General features: G+C 46.2%; 1 protein-coding gene across 1 annotated transcript in view; it reads right to left on the minus strand.

The window, feature by feature from the left end:
- Window positions 1-13919, minus strand: part of LOC140409183 (mitogen-activated protein kinase 4-like) — a 248814-nt gene that overhangs the window by 36663 nt on the left and 198232 nt on the right. Inside the window, exon 5 of the mRNA XM_072497418.1 lies at window positions 1488-1689. Within this exon, the coding sequence (XP_072353519.1) occupies window positions 1488-1689 (202 nt within the window). The remainder of the gene's footprint in view (window positions 1-1487; window positions 1690-13919) is intronic.

Below are 13919 nucleotides of genomic sequence, written 5' to 3' on the forward strand. Positions count from 1 at the left end.
GGATAAGACCATTAGAAAGCGAGGAAGACCAGCACCTGGAGTTTCCGTTTTGGAACTATATCGCTTTTCTTCCACTGCCTTTGGGTCAAAATCCTCGAACTTCCTCCCTAACAGCACTGTACCTATGTGGTGATACACCACTGTACTTCCCTAGCATTGTACATAGTTATATAATAGTTGTGTGTAACGTGGCCCTGCAATCCTGTGTATTGTGCTGTAGCTCTGTAGAGGTTCGGTCACCTGTATGTAACCTGACCTGGCCACGGGAGCTCCGCCTTGGCCACTCCCCCGGGAGTTAGTATAAGACCCAGCTTCTGAGACCTGACCCATTTTGTCTGGGGTCGTCTGTGTCGGGTAAGCTTCCTATGTAGTGTATTAAAGCCTTGGTTAAAGTCTCACATGTCTTTGTGGTTCTTGACGCTTAGTGCATCAACCTATACCTCAGGGACTCCAGCGGTTCAAGAAGGGCGGCTCACCACCACCTTCTCACGACCAACTAAGATGGGCAATAAATGCTGGCCTAGCCAGCGATTCCCACATCTTGTAAATTAACTTTTAAAAAATGCTAATTTAGTGAACACCACTCTTATTTTAGAGTCATACTGGCTTCCATTAATAGCTGGACAAGAATATCACACTGCAACTGTGGTATTCCGTTCACATTTGTGCATTTTATCTTCTGTTTGCCCAAACAACAGTCAATTTGTTTCCCACTGTTTTATTTCTAAAAATATTTCCTTCTGTCCTCAACATAGACCATGCCTGGAGAATGACTAAACGCTTCCTCCCTCCCACTCCTTCCCTCCCTACCTTGCCCACACATCTGCTCCTTGCCCTCACAGTTGACTTTAGTTGGGATGCAGTTCTATAGGTGAAGGTAGGCTTCTGTTCTCTTGCCCAAGTGTTCATTTAACATTAGTCAGTGCCTGGGAAGGACATAGCAGCCAGATCCTGAATTAATCTTCTTTCGATAGGCATACATGGAAACTCTAGCAGGAGTTATTGAAGTTAGAAGTCATAAGCTGAGCTGATTTATATTTTACTTCAGAGGAGGAGATTGATGCTGACTGGTTGTACCCTGTAACTCTGTGTGTGTGTGTGTGTGTGTGGGGGGGGGGGGGGGGGGTTTAAATCTGAGGATTTCCAGGCTTCATAAGGCTTAGTATAATACTCGGTTGTATCCCACTAAGTCACTGGAATAACATTTTTCACTATAATTATTGATTTAGCCAGTCGAAGATAAGAGAAAGAAGATGAAGGTTTCCTATCCTCTAGATACCCTTCCTCCTTATAAGAGTGCACTGTCACCAGCTCCTCCAAGTCTCAGAACTGTTGCCGCAAAGTTCGAAGTCCAAATGGGATCTATAATTGAATTAAAGTATATTCTGATATGGGCAGTGGTAAATTCTATGGAAAGGATACTCTCTTAAGAATCATTTCTTAATACAGAGTGCAGAATATAATTCAAACTAATCATTATGTCATACCTCTCCCAGTTCGACATCTGGCTCCGACTTGCTTCCATCAACAGTATGTCATCGATTTCATCTTCGATCCTGAAAGGGTGTTGTGATATTGGTTCATCTTGTGGGCAGGAATAAGGGCCCATAAAGAGATGTGCTAGGCCTTCCTCAGCAGTTAATCGATCCATAGAGTTAAATGTCAGTATCTTTTCCAGGAAATCGATGGCTGTGGCAAGCAGATAATATTGGTTACTTTTGCAAACATTGTAATTGGCTGTCTCAACACAATCTCTCTCTCAGTTTCTACACGGATAAAAGTGACAAACATGACTCACCTGAACTCCATGCAAGTAATGTTTACTCAGTTTTTAAGACTACCTTGACTGGTTGAGTAAAAGTACTCCAGGTTATGCTTTTGCAGCTCAGTAGAGACGCTCTGTGGTGCATATTATGTATGGTTTGTCTCGATCTGTGTGGATCCCTCCATTATGCACAAGATTATTTTTTTAAGGAGATAGGGAATAAAGGAAAATATACGCTTCTAGAAATAATTCACATTCATAAAGCAGCATTGATGTCTTTAGGACAACCAGTGAATTTTCCAGCCCCCTGCGCCGTGCTTTCTGGGGGTGGAAAGTGGAAGCGACTTACCATTGGCTACCGGTAGGATCTTCCAGTCCTGCCAAAGTCTACAGCGTTTTGCATGGCTCCTGGAGAACCCACCGCAGGGGGTTGCATTCAGCGGGACCGGAAGATCCCGCCAGCAGGAAAGGCCGCAGAAATCCACCCATAGTCACTGTTCTTTTGCAATAAGAGTTGTAGTCATTTTTCATGCAACAGAATTTCTACAAGAGCAGTGAAACCCATTGACCAGTTCATCTGTTTCGGCTCTGGACAGGATAACTCCGATCTTCAGTATGGATCTTTTACACGCACCTGAACAGCTGGGAGGGGGCTTAGTTTAGCGTTTCATCTGGACAGTGCTGTATCACCTACATTGAAGTGCCAACCTAGGTTATATACTGAAACACTGGAGTCGGGCTTGAACAAATTTTCTTCTAATTTCGAGGCAAAACCTACCATGGAGCTGGGTTGGCAGCATGCATGCTCATACAGGCTACCTTTTTTAGACGAAAGGTTGAATTGGTGCTTAAAACCAAATCATAGATTATCATAGAATTTACAGTGCAGCAGGAGGCTATTCGGCCCATCGAGTCTGCACCGGCTCTTGGAAAGAGCACCCTACCCAAGGTCAACACCTCCCCCCTATCCCCATAACCCAGTAACCCCACCCAACACTAAGGGCAATTTTGGACACTAAGGGCAATTTATCATGGCCAATCCACCTAACCTACACATCTCTGGACTGTGGGAGGAAACCGGAGCACCCGGAGGAAACCCACGCAGACACGGGGAGGATGTGCAGACTCCGCACAGACAGTGACCCAAGCCGGAATTGAACCTGGGACCCTGGAGCTGTGAAGCAATTGTGCTATCCACAATGCTACCTAATTTGCCATTAGCCGTGGTGGGATTCGAAACCAGGTCCCCAGAGCATTATGCTAGGTCTCTGGATTACCAGTCCAGTGACAACACCACCATACCACTACCTCCCTCGCCCTAACAATAATCGCTTATTGTCACAAGTAGGCTTCAATGAAGTTACTGTGACAAGCCCCTAGTCGTCACATTCTGCCGCCTGTTCGGGGAGGCTGGTACGGGAATGGAACCTGCGCTGCTGGCCTTGTTCTGCACTGCAAGCCAGCTATTTAGCCCACTGTGCTAAATCAGCCCCCTAAATGAGAGGTGAAATATTGTAAATCTAGAAAGCTGCAAAAGGGAAGGGGAAAGGAAAGATATTAAGGCATTAAAAATGTTTGGCGGTGACAGCCGTCCTCTGCAGTCCATCTTTGTGCTTCTGCTCTTTCCTGGCCTCATCGTCTGTAGGCACAGCATTCATTTTCACGTACATGCTGATGACACCCAGCTCTACCTCACCACTACCTCACTCCGCTACTTCAATGTTGCAAAATTATCAGACTGCTTACTCAACACCCGGTTTTGGATGAGCAGAAATTTTCTCAGAATAAACAGAGAAGACTGAATCAATTATCTTTGGTCCTTGCTCTAAGCTCCGTTCCCTAGTCATCGATTCCATCCCTCCCCCTGACTCGTTTTACCCTGTAACTCAGTGTGTGTGTGTGGGGGCGGGTGTGGGGGGGGGGGGGGCCTCAGTATTCCACTGCACTCCTAGCTGGTCCCCCACATTCTGTCCTCCATAAACCTGAGGTCATCCAAATCTCTGGTGTCTGCTCTTTACTCACAACAAATCCCGTTCCCCTACATTGGTCAAGCAATTGTCTTGATTTTAAAATTTTCATCCTTGTGTTCACATCCCTCTGTGGTCATGCCCCTCCCTAACTCTGTAATCTCCTCCAAGCCCGTAACCCTCCAAGATATCTATGCTCCTCTAATTCTGACTGCTTGTGCATTCCCAATCATAATTGCTCCACCATTGGTGGCTGTGCCTTCAGTTGCTTAGGCCCCAAGTTATGGCACACCCTCCCTGCATCTCTCTGCCTCATTTTCCTCCTTTAAGATACTCCTTAAAGCCTACCTTTTGAACAGACTTTTAGTTATCTGATCTAATATTTTCTTATGTGACTTGGTGTCATACTTTGTTTCCTATGAAGTACCTTGGGCCATTTCATTATATTAAAGGTGCCATATAAGGTGCTGTTGTTATGGAATCTCAAATGTTGCAGCAATCAGCCACCTGGTCTCATGCCGCTCTCTCTCACTTTCAAGCAAACTTTGGATTGTAATATTCATTTTGTTTTTGTAAAACCATGGCACCTTTTGACTTTATTCTCTTAGTAAGTATCTGGGATTTCAAACTTCGTCTAACTTAAGCAAAAAGTTACTGTACCCTAACCGGATATTAACAGCTCCAATTTAAAATAAAAGACTGAATGTCATAACTGACACCTCATTCCGGGTAATATCACAGTGAATCTGCATACCACCTTTTCCATTGTTTTTAATATTCACCTGATAATAAATAATTGGTGTCCAAGAATGAGAGCGATGGACATTTGGGAACTGAAGTCATCAAGGGCTATGGGTTGAGGGTGGGAAAATGGAGCTGAGGTTGATCATAGAATTTACAGTGCAGAAGGAGGCCATTCGGCCCATCGAGTCTGCACCGGCTCTTGGAAAGAGCACCCACCCAAGGTCCACACCTCCACCCTATCCCCATAACCCCACCCAACACTAAGGGCAATATTGGACACTAAGGGCAATTTAGCATAGCCAATCCACCTAACCTGCACATCTTTGGACTGTGGGAGGCAACCGGAGCACCCGGAGGAAACCCACGCAGACACGGGGAGAATGTGCAGACTCCGCACAGACAGTGACCCAAGCCGGGAATCGAACCTGGGACCCTGGAGCTGTGAAGCAATTGTGCTACCCACAATGCTACCGTGCTGCCCTTGAGGATCAACATGATCTTATTTAATTGGGAAACAAGCCCAAGGGTCATATCGGCTACTTCGGCTCCTATTCCTTATGTTCTAGTCCAACAGCAGCCTAATGAAGTTCCCTTTCAATCACTTCCCTGCTTCGGTGTTCCCCACCTGTCAATCAAAAATCACAAATTCCAGTTGTCTTTTGTATGTCCTTTCAACTTGTGCTAGCATCTTTAACAACTGGTCTATCTGTTCATATTAACAGTGCTTGCATGGTCACCTCCAGTGCAGCTCTATCCTTCCCAGATGGTCCCCCTACTCTCCACGCCATCTGTGCAACTTTCAACCATTATACTCTGAAACCTCCCAACTTTGTCACCTCCCTCTGTTCAGGAAATCTTCTTCTCCATCTTGCCTTTAAGTCTCCCAGTAACCCTTTGCTCCCCACTTCTGCATTTTACCTCCCCAATGTGTGAGGGACACTTTAGAATTCAAAGTTGTTATTGTTCATTCTGATGCCAGGTTATATTTTAATTTATTTATTTATAAAATTTTGAATACCAAACTATTTTTTTCCAATTAAGGGGCAATTTAGCGTGGCCAATTCACCTGCCCTGCACATCTTTGGGTTGTGGGGGTGAGACCCACGCAGACACGGGGAGAATGTGCAAACTCCACACGGACAGTGACCCGGGGCCGGAATCGAACCCGGGTCCTCGGCGCCATGAGGCAGCTGTGTTAACCACTGCGCCACTGCCAGGTCATATTAAACATATCTATTTAAATACCAACTTATTCTTTTTATTTTTTTCTCTCCTTTTCCTCCCTATGGAGCAGCATGAGGTGAACCTTGTTTACTTATTTTTCAGTCCAGGTTGCTGACTTGATATTAAATATTATTTCCTTTGAACAGCTCGTTAACGAGGAATGTTTTGTTTTATTTAGATCTTTCGTGAGTACAGCCATTAATTTATGATTAATCGGAATAGCTGTTTACTAGTGATGGTGAAAGAGGAGATAATGCCCATTTAGGTTACGAATGTGATTTATTTCTCTGATATTAAATTAATTCATGCTGTCGCACAGTTCCAATAACAAATGACTGCAAATTATAACTTGTCAGTCTGGAGGCTCATTATGTCAAGGGGAACACATGTTGGATGGAATTTTATGCCCCCCCCAGGAGCATGCTGGGAGATGGTGGGGATGGGGGTGTAGAATCAGGTGCCATGGTGCCATGTGCCTACCATAAACTCACTGCCATCATTGACATCGGACACCATCTACTCTTTGGCTAACTGAGGCCCTTCAGTGACCAATTAACAGCCACTTAAGGGCCTCTTCTCACATGGCTGTAGGCCGAGGAGGATTCCCTCCTGTTCAGGCTACCTGAGCCAATGGAAGCTGCTTTTCCCAATCCGCATTCCCACTCACTGCCCTGCCGAACCAAGCCCCCCCCTCCACCCCCTACCCGGGCTCCAGCAAAACCCCCAAATTATCTGCAAGTAAGACAGCATTTATCTGCATGTAAGACAGCATGGCTTCTCTTCAGTGAATACCGCCGCCACCTGATGGTGCTGCTGGAACTAGAGAGCTGCCGGTTAATTAAAAGGCTGGTAGCTCTCAGAGCTGCCAATTAACTGTTAAATCGCTACAGGGAGTAACATCCAAGCAGAGGCAGGCTGGATCCCAACTTTCAGCCGAGATGCCAGTGCCATGTCCTCTGTATAAAATTCTGGCCGGTGTTAATACAAAACATGCATTATTGACTTATATTAGTGAGCGATAAACAGCTGCCAGAATAAAATGATAGATCTTACACCAGCCGCTGATGATGTTTGGGAGAGAGCAAAATTCCTGATATTGGTCTTGGTGTCTCATTTATATATTAACTCTACTGATAAATGCATCATTGAAACATTCAGAATATCTAGATTTTAGTTAAAGCTGCGGGAACTAACGTAGCACCTTCCATGCTGACAAGTTACTACCATTGGTAATATTGCTCTGCGTTTTTGATGCATGTCCAGGAGAATATCCTGGATCAGTACATTTCCAATCCAATGAGGGATAATAATAATACTCTTTAATGTCACAAGTAGGCTTACATTACACTGCAATGATGTTATTGTGAAAAGCCCCTAGTGGCCACAATCCAGCGCCTGTTCGGCTACAAAGAGGGAGAATTCAGAATGTCCAATTCACCTAACAGCATGTCTTTTGGGACTTGTGGGAGGAAACCGGAGCACCCGGAGGAAACCCACAGACACGGGGAGAACGTGCAGACTCCGCACAGGCACTGACCCAACTTGCGAATCGAACCTGGGTCCCTGGTGCTGTGAAGCAACAGTGCTAACCACTGTGCTACCATAGACATTCCTGGGTAGAGATACACTGGAGGTGATGTTGGACTGGAATGAGGTAGGTCAAGTGGATCAATTGTCAATAGGGAAAAAGTTAGGGAACAGTGAACACAGCATTACAAGTTCAGGTTTAGATTAACTATGGAACAAGATAAGGAGAAATCTAAGTGTAAAAATACTTCATTGAAGGAGGGCCAATTTCAATGTGATCAGAACGCACCTGTCCCCAGTAAATTGGAAACAAATGTGAGCAAACAAAACAGTAACAGAACAATGAAATCTCTTTAAAGATGAGATGGTCTGGGTACAGTCAAGGTACATTCCCACAGGAGCAAGCAACGCCAGAGCTTCCTGGATGACAAAAGAGATGGAGAGTAAGATGAAGCAGTCAAGAGATGGCAGGTTCATGATACAAGGGAGGACCAGGCTTAAGGTTTGCAAAATAACTTATTTTTAATTCACTGGATGCAAACATCACTGGCTGGGCCAGCATTTGTTGTTTATCCCAAATTGCTTTTGAATTGCTTGGCCATTTCAGAAGTCAACCAATTGCTGGAGTCACATGTAGGCCAGGCCAGGTAAGAATGGCAGATTTCCTTTACTAAAGAGGATAAGTGAACTAAAGTAAGTTTTATGACAATCAACTATGGTTTCATGGTCATCATCAGACTTTTAATTCCAGATTTTTAATGAATCTGCAATGGAGGGATTAAAACCCGGGTCCCAGATCATTACTCTGGGTTCCTGGATTACTAGTCCAGCGATAATACCACTACGTCACTGCCTCCCCATAAGGTGACATGAGGAAAAATGTTCCTATGGAGGAAGTACTGCCTGAGAGTGTGGTGGCAGATTCAATTCGGCTTTCAAAAGGGAATTGAATAAGGCATTTGGCCAGATACATGGATAGGAAAGTGATTCCTAGTGCTGGCACTGCACAATTACTTGTGGATATTGAAAAACCGCAGATGTCAATAATGCTGGTCCATGTATATGACAACACTGCCATCATGGATACGGGTCAAATGTAGGCAAATGGGGTTAGCTTAGATGGGCTTTTTGGTTGGCATGGACCAGTTTGGGCCGAAGGGCCTGTTTCCGTGGTGTAGATTCTATGAATCTAATTGCCGGAACGGAAAATGTTTGCAAGACTACAGGAAAGGTTGGGGGTGGCAGTGGCACTAGCTGCGATGCAGAGAACTGTCACAGACACAATGGTCTGAATGGCTCCTTCTGTATTGTAACCATTTTTAGATTCAATGATTAAAAGTTGATAGGCTAATTTGTCCCAAAGGAATGGTATAACTCAGCAAAGTTTGATCCTGCCCTCTCCAGAGCGTTAAAGCACACACACCCTCTCCATGAAGAGTTACTGGAGAGCGTCAGTTTAGCTCTTGTTTTGGACTCGAAGAGTGTGTGTTCAAACCCCACTGCAGGATACAGGCAAGTCATTGAAGCTGACACCTCATTGCTGCACTGAGCGAGTATGGCACTTTTGTTTTGAAAATATTTTTTGATATTTTAACATTTCAAACACACAACACAGGAAAGAAAAAGCAACACAACCCCCCACACCCCTAACCTCAACCAAACACCCCACTCACCCCCCCCCCTTTCCCCCATTAACAGCTGGTGGTAACCAGCTCCTTGAAATGTAGGACAAACAAACCTCATCTCTTGTGGAACCCCCCCCCCCCCCCCCTCTCAAAGCAAGTTTCACCTTTTCCAGATGCAAAAACTCGATTCGATCCCCCAGCACACTGAGGCACAGGGTGGAGCAAGTGACCTCCACCCCTGTGAGCGATCAGTGAGGCAAAGGCGTAAACATCTGCTCCCGCTCCCTTCTGCAGCTCTGGCAAGTCCGGCATCCCAAAATGGCCCCCAGGGGACTGGGCTCCAAATCCACGTGCAAATCCGGCGATAGGATGCTGCAGAAGAACCTTCACAATTTCTCCAACTTAGGGCAGGATCTGAACATAAACATGCTCACAAGTGTCCTCCACGCATCCAAACAACCGGCTCATCCCCAACTTCCTCAGGTGCACTCTATGTACTATATCCTTCTGTATCAACTCCAGCCTCGCGCATGTGATTGAGGCATTCATCCTCCACAGCACCTCACACCATAACCCCTCCTCCAGTGCCCCCGCCCGCTTGGCCTTAACCCCCTCCAGAAATGCCATATACTCTTTTAAAATTCTCCCACAGATCACCGGGATGACCCCCACCTGCCCCCCCCCCGCCCCTTCCAGCCCCATCACCCCCTCAACAACAAGGATGGTGGTGCCACCGGAAAAGTCGGAAAACCCATTTTCGCGAAACCCCATACCTGTATGTACCTGAAAACCTTCCCCCGCGGGATCCCAAACTCCCCCCCCCCCCCCCCAAACTCCTCCTAACTCACAAACCGCCCTTCTCGAAATACGTCCTTCATTTCCATCATTCCTTGCTCCTCCCATCCCTGAAACCTAGTAGTACGGCATTTTTGAGGGTGTTACCATTTGGAGGTAATAATAAATCAAGATCCTATCAGTACTAAGGCATTCACAAAAACGTTTCTATGGCAATACTGGAAGAAGAGGAAAGACATTCTCCCAGTATCCTAGTCAGTATTTGTTCCTCAACCAACACAAAAAGAGATGAAGGGTCAATTATCTCTTTGCAGTTTATAGAATCCTGCTGCGCACCACTTCTTTGTATTATTTTACAGGTGAATGGGCTGTAGTGGCCTAGCAGACTGGTATTCACTTCCTTTCAAAATAAATAGGAGAAAATAATGGGCATCTCATGAAGTCTTTATCATAGTTAAGTTCCTCTCCAAGTCACACACCATCCTGACTTAGAAATATATCACCGTTCCTTCAACATTACTGGGTTAAAATCTGGGAACTGCGTATCCAGCAGCACTTTGGAGTACCTTCACCACATGGATTGGATCAGTTGAAGAAGGTTCACCATCATCCTTCTGAGACATTTTCCAAGTGGACAATAATGCTGGCTGTGTCAGCAAAGGCCACATCCCGTGCAATTTCTTTTTTTTAAAAAAAGGTGTTTACACACTATCTTACTCACCGCAACCATAAGGCTGCATGTTTCCTAGAAATGACCTTTATAGATACATAGATACATAGAAGATAGGAGCAGGATGAGGCCTTTTGGCCCTTCGAGCCTGCTCCGCCATTCATCACAATCATGGCTGATCATCCAACTCAATAGCCTAATCCTGCTTTCTCCCCATAGCCTTTGATCCCATTCTCCCCAAGTGCTACATCCAGCCGCCTCTTGAATATATTTAAAGTTTTAGCATCAACTACTTCCTGTGGTAATGAATTCCACAGGCTCACCACTCTTTGTGTGAAGAAGTGTCTCCTTATCGCTGTCCGAAATGGTTTATCCTCAATCCTCAGGCTGTGACCCCTGGTTCTGGACACACCCATCATTGGTAACATCTTCCCTGCATCTACCCTGTCTAGTCCTGTTAGAATTTTATGAGTCTCTATGAGATCCCCCCTCATTCTTCTGAACTCCAGCGAGAACAATCACAACCTAGTCAATCTCTCCTCATATGACAGTCCCGCCATCCCTGGAATCAATCTGGTAAACCTTTGATGCACTCCCTCGAAAGCAAGAACATCCTTCCTCAGAGAAGGAGACCAAAACTGCACACAATACTCCAAGTGTGGCCTCTCCAAGGCACTGTACAATTGCAGCAATACATCCCTGCTTCTATACTCGAAACCTCTTGCAATGAAGGCCAACATACCTTTGCCTGCATACTTACCTTCAGCGAATGGTACACAAGGACACACCCCTCTACCAAGTTACAACCATTCAGGTAGTAATCTGCCTTCCTGTTTTTGCTTCCAAAATGAATAACCTCACACTTATCCAAATTATACTGCATCTGCCATTGGTTTGCCCACTCACCCAACCTGTCCAGATCTTGCTGTAGAATCCCTGCATCCTCGTCACAATTCACCCACCTAATTTGGTATCATCTGCAAACTTTGGGATGTTACATTTTGTTCCCTCATCCAAATCATTAATATATATTGTGAATAGCTGGGGTCCCAGCACGTGGTACCCCACTAGTTACTGCCTGCCAATTTGAAAAGGACCCATTAAACCCTACTCTTTGTTTTCTCTCTGCCAACCAATTTTCTATCCACCTCAATACATTTCCCCAAATCCCATGCGCTTTAATTTTGCACAATAATCTCTTATGCGGGACTTTGTCAAACGCCTTCTGAAAGTCCAAATATGCCACATCGACTGGCACCCCCATTGTCGACTGTACTGGTTACCTCTTCAAAGAATTCCAACAGATTTGTCAAGCATGATTTTCCCTTCATAAATCCATGCTGATTCTGACTGATGCTGCCACTGCTTTCTAAATGTTCCGCTATAAAGTCCTTGATAATGGATTCAAGCATTTCCCCCACTACCGATGTTAGGCCTACAGGTCTATAATTCCCTGCTTTCTCTCTACCTCCCTTTTTGAATATCGGAGTGATGTGAGCTACCTTCCAATCTGCAGGGACAGTTCCAGAGTCCATAGAATCCCGGAAGATGACCACCACTATTTCCAGAGCCACCTCCTTAAGCACTCTGGGATGCAGATTCTCAGACTCTGGGGATTTATCTGCCTTCAATCCCATCAGTTTTCCCAGCACCATTTTTCTACTAATGTTGATCTCCCTCAGTTCTTCCCTCTCACTAAACCTTTCATTCTCCAACATTTCTGGGATCTGATTTGTGTCCTTATTTGTGAAGACAGAACCAAAGTATGTATTTAATTGCTCAGCCATTTCTTTGTCCCTTATTATGTATTCCCCTGTTTCTGTCTGCAGTGGGCCTACATTTCTCTTTACCAATCTTTTTCTCTTCACATATCTGTAGAAGCTCTTAGTGTCAGTCTTTATGTTCCCTGCAAGCTTCCTTTCGTACTGTACTTTCCCCTTCTTAATCAATTCCTTCGTCCTTCTTTGCTGAATTCTAAACTGCTCCCAATCCTCAGACCTATTGGGCGGAATTCTACCCCCCCGCCGGGTGGGAGAATCGCTGGGGCGCCGCACGTGGCCCACCACGCCACCCCGACACCTGCACGCGATTCTTCCCCCCCCCCCCAAACCAGCGCGGCGAGAATCATGGCTGGCCGCTGGGAGAATCGCCGCTCGCCGTTTGCAACAGGCAAGCGCCGATTCTCCGGCCCGGATGGGATGAGACGCCGGCCTAACATGACAGGTTCCCGCCGGCGCCGTCCACACCTGGTCACTGCCGGCGGGAACTGCGCGGGAACGCTGGAGGGGGCGGCCTGTGGGGGGGGTGGGGGTTCCTGCACCGGGGAGGGCCTCAAATGGGGTCTGGCCCGCGATCGTGCCCACCGATCGGCAGGCCGGCCTCTCTGAAGGAGGACCTCCTTTCTTCCGCCGCCCCGCAAGATCCATCTGACATCTTCTTGCGGGGAGGCCTCGGGGAGGACAGCAACCGCGCATGCGCGGGTGACGTCATTTAGCGGCGCCGCTTTTACGCAGCGCCAAGGCCCGGCGCACGTAAATGACGTGACGCCGCTCCTAGCCCCCCGAGGGTGGGAGAATCGGGGGCTGGGAGCGGGCTCCGACGCCGGAGTGAAACACTCCGGTTTTCACTCCAGCGTCGGGACTTGGTCTCCCGTTGGCAGAATTGCGCCCATTATTTTTCTTGACCAGTCTGTATGGTTCTTCCTTGGATCGGATATTATTTCTAATTTCCGTTGTAAGCCATGGATTGGCCCTCTTATCCCCTTTGCTTTTGTGCCAGACAGGAATGAACAGTTGCTGTAGTTCTTCCATGCGTCCCTTGAATGTTTGCCATTGTCTATCTACTGTCATCCCTTTAAGTAACTCCCCCCAATCTATCAAGGCCAACTCACGCCTCATATCCTCATAGTTCCCTTTATTAAGATTCAGCACCCTAGTCTCCGAATCAACTACTTCACTCTCCATCTTGATAAAAAATTCTATCATGTTATGGTCGCTCATCCCCAAGAGGTCTCATCCAGCCAGATTGGCAATAATTCCCTTCTCATTACACAGTACCCAGTCTAAGATGGCCTGCTCTCCAGTCTGTTCCTCCACATATTGGTCAAGAAAACCATCCCGTATACACCTCCAGGAATTCCTCCTCTATGGCATTGTGGCTAATTTGATTTGCCCAATCTATGTGAAGATTAAAATCACCCATGATCACCGATTCCCTTCTTACAAAGGGTGGTGGTTGATGGGAAATGTTCAGACTGGAGTCCAGTTACTAGTGGTGTACCACGAGGATCTGTTTTGGGGCCACTGCATTTTGTCATTTTATAAATGACCTGGACGAGGGCGTAGAAGGATGGGTGAGTAAATTTGCAGATGACACTAAAGTCGGTGGAGTTGTGGACAATGCAGAAGGATGTTACAAGTTACAGAGGGACATAGATAAGCTGCAGCGCTGGGCTGAGAGGTGGCAAATGGAGTTTAATGCAGAAAAGTGTGAGGTGATTCGTTTTGGAAGGAATAACAGAAGACAGAGTACTGGGCTAATGGTAAGATTCTTGGTAGTGTGGATGAGCAGAGAGATCTCGGTTTCCATGTACATAGATCTCT

This window comes from Scyliorhinus torazame, chromosome 3, assembly GCF_047496885.1.
Source record: "Scyliorhinus torazame isolate Kashiwa2021f chromosome 3, sScyTor2.1, whole genome shotgun sequence".
In the NCBI taxonomy this organism is placed as follows: domain Eukaryota; kingdom Metazoa; phylum Chordata; class Chondrichthyes; order Carcharhiniformes; family Scyliorhinidae; genus Scyliorhinus; species Scyliorhinus torazame.